This window comes from Seriola aureovittata, chromosome 12 (assembly GCF_021018895.1).
Source record: "Seriola aureovittata isolate HTS-2021-v1 ecotype China chromosome 12, ASM2101889v1, whole genome shotgun sequence".
Classification (NCBI taxonomy): Eukaryota; Metazoa; Chordata; class Actinopteri; order Carangiformes; family Carangidae; genus Seriola; species Seriola aureovittata.
The window spans coordinates 308,768-321,709 of NC_079375.1; the positions used below are offsets into that span (position 1 = coordinate 308,768).

Here is a 12,942-nt window from a genome sequence, read left to right on the forward strand (position 1 = left end):
CACAAGAAGAAAATCCTTTGTGTTATGTCACTAAGAATGAAGTTCATTAAAGGTCCATGGGAAATGTCATATTGTTAGTTGAGCTGGACTGGTACATTTCTCCTCCCTTTTACCAATTAACTGTGCTGCTGAGTCATGTATTGTGTGCTATCACAAGCTGTAAAATGTCTTAACGCACCATGGTAATAGTTATATTTTGTTGGAGACTGGACTGCACTTTGTTGAAGTACATGTGTACTTGCATAGTTTTGTTCACTTTTCACACCCCTGAAAATGTCACTGGCTTGATCGAACTATTTTACTGTAGATCTTTCTGTAATGTCAGTGTGTTTAACTGACATTTCTATAGCCAAAATTTGAATTGTGTTCAACAACAAACACAAGTGAAACTGGACTTTTAGTTTTTCTGTGAAATCATGTTAAATGATGGAAAAAAACGCACCAGCAAAATATGAATTCATCTCATTTTCTTGAAAATAGAAGTTACCTGTTTTATCTTGTTTGTCTCAGCACCCCTCGTGTTGTTGATAAGCTTGTATAGGTAAAAAAAAATGTTAATAGAGATATAAGACTCAAATGTTCATACATGTTCTGTTACAGAATGAAGCTGTTAGAAGGTGATGACATTAATAAGGAGAGAGAATTGAAAGAAATGAGAAAACAGCTGTCAGTCTCAACGCTAGAGCTGTTACAGCTGTTCCTCTTGGAGCTTGGGCCTTCATGTGCTGAATTTCAGTTTTATGATTTGAGTGCCTTTAATCTGCATAAAACAACATTGTCCATGGATGACAGTGTTGGCCACAGCACTCAGCATGGTTTCTGTAGATGTTGATATGACATTACAGTGACTTGGAAATCACATGGGTACTATTGTTTGAATGGACATTTGAATACTATACACTCCCCCTTGGGAGTAAGAAGTAATGATTAAATGGAACTTGGCCTATTTTACTCATCGAAGTCTGTTTACAGGTTTGGGAGTGGAGCTTTTTGGCTCCAGAAGCTGTTGTGTGAAAGTCTGATAAATATCCTCAAGTGATGTCACTAATGTCACTGTCAGTTTGTGGAGTCAGTGTTGCGTTAAAAAGAAGTGAGCTCAGCAGACCTTTGTAGCCTGTTCCTAATCTCTGCTTGAGGCTAGCAGCTCAAGGCTACATTAGTCACTACTACCATTACACAGCGTCAGTCGTTGAGTAGTGGGTCATGTATGAGCAAGGTTTTAACAAGGAAGAAGAATGTGTGGAATAAAATAAGATTCTGCTGCATCAATTTTGATCCTTTATCTAAACAGTTAAACAGTAGGAGTACATTACTAAAGCTCACCTAAAGGTGGTAGGCATAACCACAGATTTAACAATGGCACTATGTGTAGTGCTCTATATCTGTACTTGAAAACTATTATTTAAAAATAAAAGTGTAGCATTGGAGCCAACCTGGCTATAACTAGCTAGGAGTTCCTTACAGTGGCAGTAAGTTTATACAGTTGCAATCAAAATTATTCAACCCCCATTGCATTTTAGGCTTATTGGCAAAATTTTCAGGTGCAATAAACAAATTACAGGAGAACAGTTTAAATAGTTAAATAAAACTATTACAAGGATTTTATCCAAATTCAACACTAAATCCTACTTTCAATGTCTACTGCAGTCTCAAAAATATTCAACCCCCTGAATAGAATTCCACCTAAGAGCACACATTTGCAAATGAGGGACTGGACCTGGACTGTTCACGGTGACATTTCATTGCATGTTAGAAATATGGCTAAATCAAGAGAATTGTCCAAAACGTTCAGAGAAGAGATCATTGCCTTGCACAAACAAGGAAAAGGATACAAAAAGATAGCAAAGGCACTGAATGTTCCTAGAGATACAATTGGAAGCATAGTTCGCAAGTTTAAAGTTAAAGGAACAGTGGCTACACTACCTGGACATGGCAGAAAGAGGAAGCTATCAACAGCTGCCACCAGAGTCCTGAGGTGGCAGGTGGTCAAAAACCCTCGACTGACTGCAAAAGACCTGCAACAAGACTTAGTGGCAGCAGGCACTGAGGTGTCAGTTTCCACAGTAAGGCGCATACTAAACGCTGAAGGGCTCCATGCCCGAACTCCAAGACGTACACCACTACTGACCCAAAAGCACAAGAAAAGTCGGCTCCAATTTGCTCAAAACTATATAAATAAACCAAAGAGGTTTTGGATTGTGTTCTGTGGAGCGATGAAACAAAACTGGAACTTTTCAGGCCGATGGATCAGTGGTATGTCTGGAGGATGAAGAATGAAGAACACCCTGTCTACAGTAAAGCATGGTGGTGGCTCAGTCGTGCTCTGGGGCTGCTTCGCTTCCTCTGGCACTGGAAACCTGCAGCGTGTGGAGGGAAAGATGGATTCAATCAAGTATCAGGAACTCCCAGGAGAAAATGTCATGCCGTCTCTGAGGAAGCTGAAGCTTGGGCGTCATTGGACCTTCCAACAGGACAATGATCCGAAGCATACCTCAAAGTCCACCAAGGCTTGGTTTCAGAAGAAGTGCTGGAAGATACTAGAGTGGCCATCACAGTCGCCTGACTTGAACCCCATTGAAAATCTGGTGGCATTTGAAAAAGGTGGTTGCAGCATGCAAACCCAAGAATATTAGTGAACTGAAGGCCTTTAACCATGAGGAATGGGCTAAGATTCCTCAGGAATGCTGCCAGAAGCTGGTGTCTGGCTATGCATCACGTTTGCAGCAGGTCATAACAGCAAAAGGGTGCTCTACTAGGTACAAAAGATGCTTATCATGAAGGGGTTGAATAATTTTGAGACTGCAGTAGTCATTAAAAGTGGCATTTTGTGTTGAATTTGGAGAAACCACTTGTAATATTAGTTGTGTTGAGCTATTTAAATTGTTCTTGTTTGATTTGTTTATTGCAAACAGCTGCTAGTTTGTACATTTTGCCAATAAACCTAATTTGCAGTGTTTGGCACCACACTCAAAGCATGGATTTTTCAGTGACTTGACAGAATCTGGTCAAATTTAATTCTAACACTGTGTGACTTATTGGAACCCAAGTTTGTCCAATTCAAATATGACTTGGTCCAGGACTTGGACTTAACTGATGTTAATCAATGTCCACAAAACTGGCATGGTGTTAGAATTTTGGATATTGTCCATTTTCTACATGTCTTAAGTATGTAGTTTTATAGTTTCTTCTGCATGGTTATGGGACTTAGGACTTACAGAAAATGACCCATTTTGGGGACCTCATTAAATTTCTACTTACACCAACCCTTTTTGTTAAGCAAGAGTAGGGTTAATTTCAGTTTACCCCAGGGATTTGAATCAACTCAAAGTCCAGCAGCCACTTATGTAGAAGTTGAAAGTATTAAACAGTGTGTCACAGTTGTTTCTTCTGTTGATCTCTCTTTGTGTGTGGAGAGTTATGCTATTTTAATGGCTAAATTTACATAGATAAAAAACAGTTGTGTGGTTAAACTGACCACTTTGTTTCCTTCCAACCACTGATACAGGCAGCAGGATGAGGCAGTAAGGGACATACCTAGGAACCTAACCCCAAACGCTTTCATTTGTCCAAACAACTGGGTTATTAAAGTACAAAAAAGTGAGAACTAGGTAGTAAATGCTATGCTGCTATTTAAGGCTGTCTTGCGTGGGTTGACAGGTCCTTACAGGTTGACAGGTTAATGCTGTGTCTGTTAGGTGGTCTGAAAACCAGGTTGTTATACAGCCGATCTGCCTTTATCCTGCTTCTGTCAATTTTCAATAAACGCCAGTGTGCATGACACAGGCTGTGTCTGCTTTGTCTCTTTGTAGGAGGCAGTTGAAGTAAGTTCACTCAAATGTTGGAAGCAAGGAAATAAAACCGAGCGTTTCAAAGGGATCTTATGAAGGTCGGCAGATATACAGTGACCTCACTGAGGTTCACGAATGATGCTACTGCACCGTCGACAGCTGTTGCCTGAGGCATTATATTGTTGGGTTGTCTGTCACATTCTTGTGAACGCGATATCACAATAATGCTTTCATGGAATTTCTTCAACTTTGGTACAAGGGCTCTCTCAAGGATGAACAGATCTGATTTGGGTGGTCCAAAGTCAGGGTCACTGTGACTTCACAAAACACATTTTTGGTTTTATGAAAACGAAACCTCAGGAACATCTCATTCACTCAGGGAATTCATTCAAATATGGTATAAACATTCCCTTGGACTTGGATAAACTGATCTGATTATGGAAGTTAAACAGCAATGGTCACTGTGACCTCACGAAACCCATTTTTGGCCCTCTTGAATGTGATATCTCAAGACAGCCTTGAGGAATTTCTTCAGATTTTGCACAAACATTCACTTGGACTCAAGGATGAACTGATTAGATTGGGAGAGATGCCTTTCCCCGACTGTGTGGCAAGTGTGGCCTCTGGTTTCCATCTCCCGCCATTCTACCTGTGTACCTGCAGCCAATCTACTCATCAGTTTAGCAAGCCTCTATTGTACAAAACCCCCAGCCCATCCATCCAGACTCTTAAAAACCTGTTGTTTCACATGTAAGTTCTGAAGTGTACAGTGAGTTATACTGTAGACTACAAATTGAGCCTAATTGTTTTAGTCTATATATGTATTGAATCAATATTGACTCCAAGACCCTTCCTATTGCTAAAGTTTTGACATCCTATGGTAACTTGCTAAGACATGAAGCTAGACAGACCATTTTTGGCACCGATACAAGAATCAAACACAATGCTGACATGGAATGCTTGCTCAGATTTGTAAACTTCTTGACTTATTCTTTCATCAGGACACACTCTATACTATAGTTCAGGTTCAGCTCCATAGGAGGTACTGGACAACGGGCACCAAACTACTTCTTTAATCAAATACCGCTTGATTTAAATCAGTATTTCAAATTTTAGACAGTATTGTATTGCTGCAAAAGTTACTCTACAGCTGCTTGCATTTTCTTAACATTTGTGAAGTTTGGCTTGAAAAGACTTGTTTTCCACATGGTGAGTTAATTAAACACTGTTTTGGTGTCAGTACTAAAACCCTGGTATTTTAATCAGCAGTAGTACTGAAACACTTGACATCCAGTGGTGACAGGGGTATGAAATAACATCAGGTTACAAAACTGATGATGAAAATGTATTTTTCAATAGAATTTGGTTCATGTCATGACAGTCAGAGAGTGACTGCATCTCTGTCATGACACCAACACGAGGACAACAGAAGGAAACCGTTTCAAACAGATAACAGGTCATGATAATGACATTATAATTTATTTAATTCATTTTCATGACACATCCTTTAAAACATTAACCAAAAAAATCGAATGTAGTTGAGAAATGATTTCATTTGCCAAGTCTTCCATGGTTGTTCCGCCCCGGGACTGTCTGTACTGTGCAGTTTGGACTTAATATGCTAACACCACATTTGACCGGTTTCAGTCCAGTCAGTCTCTCAGCTCTTATTGGGACTGTCCATGTCATCTGTGTCGAAGCTAAAGGGCTTATCGTAGCCCATCAGGTGATTGTAGTCGTGAGGTAAAGTGAACAGGTCGGGGTTTACCAGCAGCCCCATGTTGTTAACGTAGAAGGTGGTGAACATCTTGCTGACGGCTGGGATCTTCACCTGGCTCTGGTGGAACACGCTCTTTTTTTCCGTGAGGAAGACACTGTAGGTGACGGCAGTGTAGGTGTCTCTGTCTGGGTGATGATACAGGCGAATCACGTAGCCCTTGGTTATGAGATGGAGGACGACAGGGGTGAGGAAGGTGAAGAAGCCAATCACTCCACAAAAAGCAGTTTGCAAAGCGAAGCTCTGCACTCCTACTCCTGTCTTCAGGAGTATTTGGGGCATGAGGAAGAGGCTGGCCCCGCTGGTGCTGTACGAGAACATCTTTACCCCTGACAAAAAGGACAGATTCAGAGAACGCAGGTTACTGATTTAAGTGTTCTCCATACACTGCTATCATCAGGCATATATCCATTTTATTGAAGTATTGAATGCACCTATCAGCATTAGGTCATTACATCACTCACTGTACAGTTAAGGTCCTGGTTGATGGATCAGCTGAAGATTTATGTGACTGTAAATTAGATTATAACGTAATAAATTTACATTCACTAAAGATAGATTTCTATTCGTGTCATAGTGATCCCACTGTAGGTGCCGCTGGTTTATGAATGGACTCAGTTCAGTGTTGAATTTCACATTTATAGCATCACTGCAACACTATGGTATCATGCCATATTGTGTGTACTGTGTAAAATTCTTTCATTCACTTTGACTATCCTCCATAATTAAACCAAATATATGATGACCACTCTATACACACTCTGGCTTTATGCACAGCCAGTTTGACTTTATGGCTTATGTGATAAAGGCTCAGTTCTCTCCTTTTCAGTAAGGGCAGCTTGTTGCTGGTCGCTGCCCAAACACTCTCTGCTGCTGTGCAAAAGAAATCATGTTGATGTTATTTCATTCACTGTGAGAGATGATCACAGCATGCAGGTTTGCAGAGCAGATGGCTTTACTAGATCCCAAATCTGCCTGCTGCTGAGAGTACAATGACTCCGTCTGAACATATCACATTAGAGATAAAACCAGAGCTTGCTTAAAGCAGGCATCATGGAATTTGTCAACATCATCTCCGGTATTGTGTGAATGCCACATTCATACTGTTGCATAAAATGTAAGACAATGTTGAAGTAATCCAAAGTATTTAGAATATGTTTCTCATACTGAGTAACAGAATATGTTACAAATTACATTTCAGGACATATATTCTGTAATATCTACTGGAATACATTTTAAAAGTAACTTTCCTAACACTGCCTTGAGTGAGGAGACGACAGTGGGACTTGAACAGTGGAGAAGATGTGTGTGTGGAAAAAGACAAGGAAGTGATTTGGTGGAGAAAAAAACACTCATCCTCCTTTATTTGGAAATTATTCATAGTCCTTTTTTAATACAACCAAAGTAATTGGTCTGTTCTGATCAATAAAATAGTTTCAAGCAAATGCACATTTGCTCCCATATTGCTGGCTGAACAAGCAGCTCCAAATAATGCTGTTAGTTTGTATATTAATCTCTGTCTAAAAGTTTGTCACATTCATCTGAGCGATCACCGTAAGACCCTTACTGAGCTTGGGTTCAGAGAACAGTAATGGAACCACTGGAAAAACCAACAAACCACTGGTCTCGACAACACTGACAGAGCAGCTGCGTACCCTCACCCTTGGGTTACTGCGCAGACAAGGCACCTCCACCCTGGTTGTTGAAAATCTGACCTCTGTAAAGTCCATGGAAGGTTGGACTTAGCCCCTCAACCAATCAGGCCACGCCTGAACTGATAAGAGGCCTGGATCAGGCCTTGCTCAGCCTCTTTCTTTGTTTGCTGTAGCACGTTAAGTTGAAAGTTATATTAACTGAAATTGTGTTTTCTTGAAATTGACTGTGCTTCAGATGCATTATTTGAGCAAGTCCATGATTTTTTCTATATGTATCGCTGCTTCTTTGTTCAGATTAAGTAAATTATTGACATTTGTTATAATTATTGCTATTCCTTTGTTTGATAGTAAAGTGCCTTGATTAGATTTTAAAATCACCTGTAACAGTCAACTGCCTGCCTGAATGGAATAAACTGTTGAAAGGCTCTTCTTCATACTTTGACTGGTGTGCTGATGCAGAAGCTCTTTGGATAACCCAGCAATCACAAAGTGAAATTTCTACAACGTTGCTGCCTGACATAAGCGCTCGGGAAAGGACAAACAATTGGGACAGCAAAGATTCAGCCCACATTTTCTGATCCTATCACCAGAATAATGCATTGAAGGTCGTTTTTATTGGGTGGAGAATTGCTTCCTGAAGGTCTCTTGCCCCCTTTTCACTTAAGTCATTTTTGTACCACTGTATCTGTATTTAGTTACCATGTCCCAGTTAGTGCTTGGTTTTGTTTTGTAATGATTCAGGCTGCAACATGAACTACATATAATTCTTCATTGACAGAAAATCATTGCATTTTTATGTTTTTTTTTTTTTTTTAATAAACACATAAAAATGAAATTGATCCAGAAGATCTGGTAACTTTTCCCCATTTAAAAGTGCGTTGCTATTAACAGGGTACTACATTCTCAAGGTAGACTAACAAAGGAGCAGCAGATTATGTTTGATGCTTTCCCACACAGTCATACTATTTAAAACTGGCCAAAAATTAGTAGGGTTGATGATTACATTTCTAGAACTTAAAGGCAAGTACAATCACTTTAAGATTTCTGAGTTTGCTATAGTATGAATGGCTTTAAAAGCAGCCTTTTCAACAAGTGAACATTTCAGGCTCGGGATTAATTTTTACTTTAACCTCTGAACATAGTGAACGTGACTCACCTCGAACAGCACTGCCCAGGCTGCCAGTGTAGATGAGGTTCCCATCCTCGGAGTGGGCGAGTGCAGAGAGAAAACAGGGTGATGGACAGTGGGACTGCACCTACTCAAAGAAATAGTATAAAATGACATGATGAAGCTGGCCTTGGTTTGCATTTGGCATCTCTGTTGAAAGCCTTAACCAACAGTCTTTTGTGATCTTTAAAATCCTAACTGATCACACACATAAGAATCTAATCTAAAATATGACACACTACAAGATTTGAAAAAAATTATGCATCACACACTACAGGATATTACTAAGACTATTATGCCAAGAGAAATCAGAGAGCAACATACAACCACCATAATGTCATCCCACATGATCTCATGAGGAAGCAGATGTAAACAAAATTGTGACTGTGGTGCAACAACTTGTTGTAACGTTAGTAAAACTTTACAGTGAGAGATAAAAGCAGAAGCATAAATGAGTCTGGATGAGAAAATGGTTGGAGAGACATGGTCAACAGATGTTGTCTGTTCTTCAGCAGAAGTGAGATTTTAACTCTAAGTTTTAAATAGTGGTATGCTAGCTCACATTAGCCTCAAGGGCTAGACTGTTTACCGTTGCTTGGCAACAACATCAGCCGCTCCGGGTCTGACATAATCACAGTCTTAAACATCCCAATTTTAAATCCTAAATATCAAACATGTTTGTTATTTATCAGGGCAGCTCCGATGAGCCTACAAGCAGTTCTGAGGGTTTAAGACTGGATCTGTAAAGTGATCACATTACCACATAATCTTGGCTGAACATTGGTACTTACCAAGGTCCAGGGCTAGGACCAGGCACTGAGGTTGTAGTGGTGGCAGTGTTATACTACACTGCATTATATTTAGCTGTGTTATTAATATTTTGCCCCCCCTTAATGTCGTGTGTAAACGGACAGACAAAAATGATAAAAACCTCAAGTCCAGAGCACCTTTAACTATGCCCTCACTAATAAACATAATTGTATTTCACATTTCCAACAATGCTTGTCTGCCCATCTGACAGTTAAATCAACTTCCTTTATGCTGTTAATGTTCAAGTTCAAAAGAAAGACGCAGACTTTCCTGTAGTAAGTGTGTTTGTTTTTTCATGCTGTGTGTTCCCTGCATGGTCAACAGAACTGCAATACAGTTGGCTCTCATACAAAATGTCAAATGCTAATAGTTCATGATCCAAGCATTATAATCTAGCTGTGTGATCCAATGGTAGAGAGGATGGAGTGTTTCAAGTTTCTGGGGGTCTACATCTCTGCCAACCTCATCTGGTCTAGAAACATGGGAAGGCCCAGCAGACTTTACTTCCTTAGGAAGCTAAAGCAGGCCCACCTCCCTCAACAACAGCTGGTCAACTTATACCAGGGTTTTTCCTGCATAGAGAATTGGGAGTGTCAAATTTCGTGCTGCCTCTGCCTCCCAACAAAGCTGTAGTTTAAAAGACTCATCCCGCCCTGGACACTGACTATTCCCCCTCCCCTCTGGAAGAAGATACAGGACAATCAAATGCAAAACAAACAGACCAAAAAACAGCGTCTTCTAAAAGGCTGTGACTGAAGGACTGAAGAACTGACTGCTGAGAGCAGTAAACCAAACACACTGACACTTTGTACTGTTTTTATGTGCCTTAATTCTGTTTTATGCTTCTACTGCATTTCTCCAATGCTGCACAATGATGGAGGAGCTGCTTAACGGACTTTTGTTGTTTTTTTTAACAATGAAAATAGAAATCTATTCTGGTCTGTGATAACAGATGTACTGATGACAACGTCATGATATAGCAATTCCGTCTAAATCAGAAACATTCTTGCATGTCTGTTTAAATTAAGTATGTGACAATAATGATCAATAATAGCTGTAAGACAATTTATTGTCCCAAACAACACCTGCATAATTACTGGACAAATGTCCAGGATTTCGGGTTACTTTGATGTAACCCGTATGACACATCTGAGATACTCGTGCAGACGCGACCAGTAGATTTCAGAGAGTGATCTTAGCGGCTAATGCTAATGGAGCTAACCTAAGCTAGTGGTGTTTACATTAGTCATGTAAAAATGTCTAGTAAAGTACTAGCTTGCCCATCTACACAGTTTATCTGTCATGAAAATACTGTATTAGTTCGGAGTTGATACCTTGTTGTTGATGTTGAGGAACGACCTTCCGACAGCATATAGCTGTTTTCCACCAACTGTTTTGAAACAAGACGCGGGCAGCGGCGCACCCTGTCGCGCGCCCGTAATGTGAATGTACCTGAACGACTCAGAGACAACACAGGGTCGAAATCTACGAAAGATATTTACAGAAAACATTGTTCGCGACTCCAATTAATTCATTGACTTTCCAATTTGACACACGTCGCGAGCACTCTTCTTCGTGTCCTGAGGGTGAACAAACCAGCGCGTGCAGAGTGCACAGAAGGTGCATGCCGCCGCCTACTGTGTCGGAGTGAAGCCTACAACACCATGAGTCCAGTAACAAACCTGTTTCCTGAAGATACTGAAATAAAGCCCTCCCTACCGCCGACTGTCTATCCCCAGATTTCTATTTGTCATTGTTTCAAATCTTTCTCTTTCAACATTACGCCTTACACGTGCTCAGTATTTGGTTTGCAGTTACAAACTTCCCATTTACCAATTTCTTGATATAAAGTCCTGTATGTCCTAACCTAATTTCAACACCTACCTCTGTAATTTCTCATTCTAACATTAAATCCCCATTTTTATTATTTCTATCCCACATTTCCTGCCAAGACTTTGTCACAGGAGCATATAACAGATTGTCTCAGTTCTATGAAAAACTATTTCTAAAGAATCATTATCTCTTTGTTTTAAAGCCCTTTTTGACAGTTTATCAGCTGCCTCCTTTCCAACTCCTTCAACATGAACCAAAGTGCAAATAATAATAATAATAATAATAATGTAAATCAATTCCCACTTACTGAAGAGGATAATTAATTAGTTCATTAAACAGTTCCAGAAATTAAAAATTTGAGCTAAGTTTTGTGTCCATCCTTCAGTTCAAGCAGTGGTCAAGCAGTTTGTTTGTGACAACAAATTTCAGCACAGTTCAGGTCAAAATAAGAAGGGTATACCTTGCTTTACAGCAGTATCTGAATATTTTTTTATCACCTTCCCTGGTCATCTTGAAACACAAAGGATAAAAGAGGAATTTTATATGATTTCAGGTATGTGACAGTTAAATGTAAAGCCTTTGTATTGACTTAATCCTCTCATTTAGGCATCCCCACTGTTATAGGTGTAATGGTCAGTACCCATGTGCTGACTCAGCCCATCTGGACTGAGTCAGACTGTGCCAATCGGAAATCTTTCCATAGCCTAAATATACAGATATGTACCGGGGACAGCTGTCTGTACACTGTCATTTTGAACAGTAATAATTTCATTTAGATTAAATGTGAACATGTGTGATAATAAATCAAATTAGAAAAAATTCCTGGAGAAATTTTGAATGTGCCTTCTGCTTGGTGCGTGTATTTCACTCCTCACATTTCAATCTGTACAAAGGACGTTACTTTCAGTTTAATCCATGTCGTAGAGACTTATCCTGACACTGATCTCAGTCACTGCAGGTGTCCCTCACTAAGCCTTTTGAAGCTGTCATGTCTGACCAAAATAACCTCACACTGATGGTTTCAAACCCAAATTTGCCCCTGCGACCTTAGCAAGACATGTGTACATACAGGTACATGCCCTTACAGAAATTGTTCTGCAATAAAGCTATACCACTAAATCCCCATGTAGACGATAGCTTCTAAGATCAAACTTTTATCACCTACCTTGCTTCTTACCTTTTTGAGACTCTCTTTGAAAGTGTCTTTGCTTCTGTGTTTGGCAGTAGAAATTGCATACGGTTTTGTACAACAGAGCCAAATATTCCCTCTTACCATGTTTAGACTTTTATTTTGACAGTTAATCCAAATCGTGGAGATGGTGTTTGTGTGTTTCTGTCATTATATATATATATGTGTGTGTGTGTGTGTGTGGCGCGCGCGCACACGCGCGTGTGCGTGTGTGTGTGTGTGTGTGTGTGTCTGTGTTTTGTGGTATAGCTGCCCAACAGAACCTCCAGTAAGTTCTTTTTACCTGGTTGAGTCCAATTGAGTCCAATTAGCCAATAAGAATTAGCTTTTTTCCATTTCTGCCCAGATATTGCGTTAGTAGCACCTGCTAAGACCTGAGACCTGACACCTATCAGCTTCTGAATTTGTATTGCAGTCTATGGGAGAGCAACTATGATGGTTGAACCGTTCCTGTAGCATCAAAGCTCAAAGTAAATTCAATGTGTCTGCTGCTGTATTTACTGTTGTACTGTCCAGTCTGAACTGTAATCTCTCTCTATGAGCAGTAACTTGTTAACAGCTTTCTCCCTGTGTGTGTGTGTGTAAAATCCGTAATCAAATATCAATGAGCTAATAAATCACTCATTGATAGCTGGAAGTGCTTAAAGTTTGAACAAAATCTGTAGCTGAAAGTATGCTTAAGTAGTTGAATTTGAAGACGCTGAAGTTTTGAAGGATTTGAA

The 12,942-nt window shown here is 39.9% G+C and overlaps 1 protein-coding gene across 1 annotated transcript; it reads right to left on the reverse strand.

Moving 5' to 3' along the window:
- Positions 1-5,248: 5,248 nt before the first annotated feature.
- tmem70 (transmembrane protein 70) lies at positions 5,249-10,796 on the reverse strand. Its single transcript, XM_056390948.1, has 3 exons — positions 10,533-10,796; positions 8,377-8,476; positions 5,249-5,894 (listed from the first exon to the last, which is right to left on the reverse strand). The coding sequence occupies exons 1-3, from the start codon at positions 10,707-10,709 to the stop codon at positions 5,449-5,451; spliced, it is 723 nt and encodes a 240-aa protein (XP_056246923.1). The 5' UTR covers positions 10,710-10,796; the 3' UTR covers positions 5,249-5,448.
- Between the last annotated feature and the right edge of the window lie 2,146 nt (positions 10,797-12,942).

Excerpts from the sequence above, each read along its gene's own strand:
- tmem70 (XM_056390948.1), bottom strand. The coding sequence starts at position 10,709 with ATGTTTTCTGTAAATATCTTTCGTAGATTTCGACCCTGTGTTGTCTCT. Across the intron at positions 8,477-10,532 it reads TCCTCAACATCAACAACAAG|GTGCAGTCCCACTGTCCATC; the intron begins GTATCAACTCCG and ends TTCTTTGAGTAG. Across the intron at positions 5,895-8,376 it reads CCTGGGCAGTGCTGTTCGAG|GGGTAAAGATGTTCTCGTAC; the intron begins GTGAGTCACGTT and ends CCTTTTTGTCAG.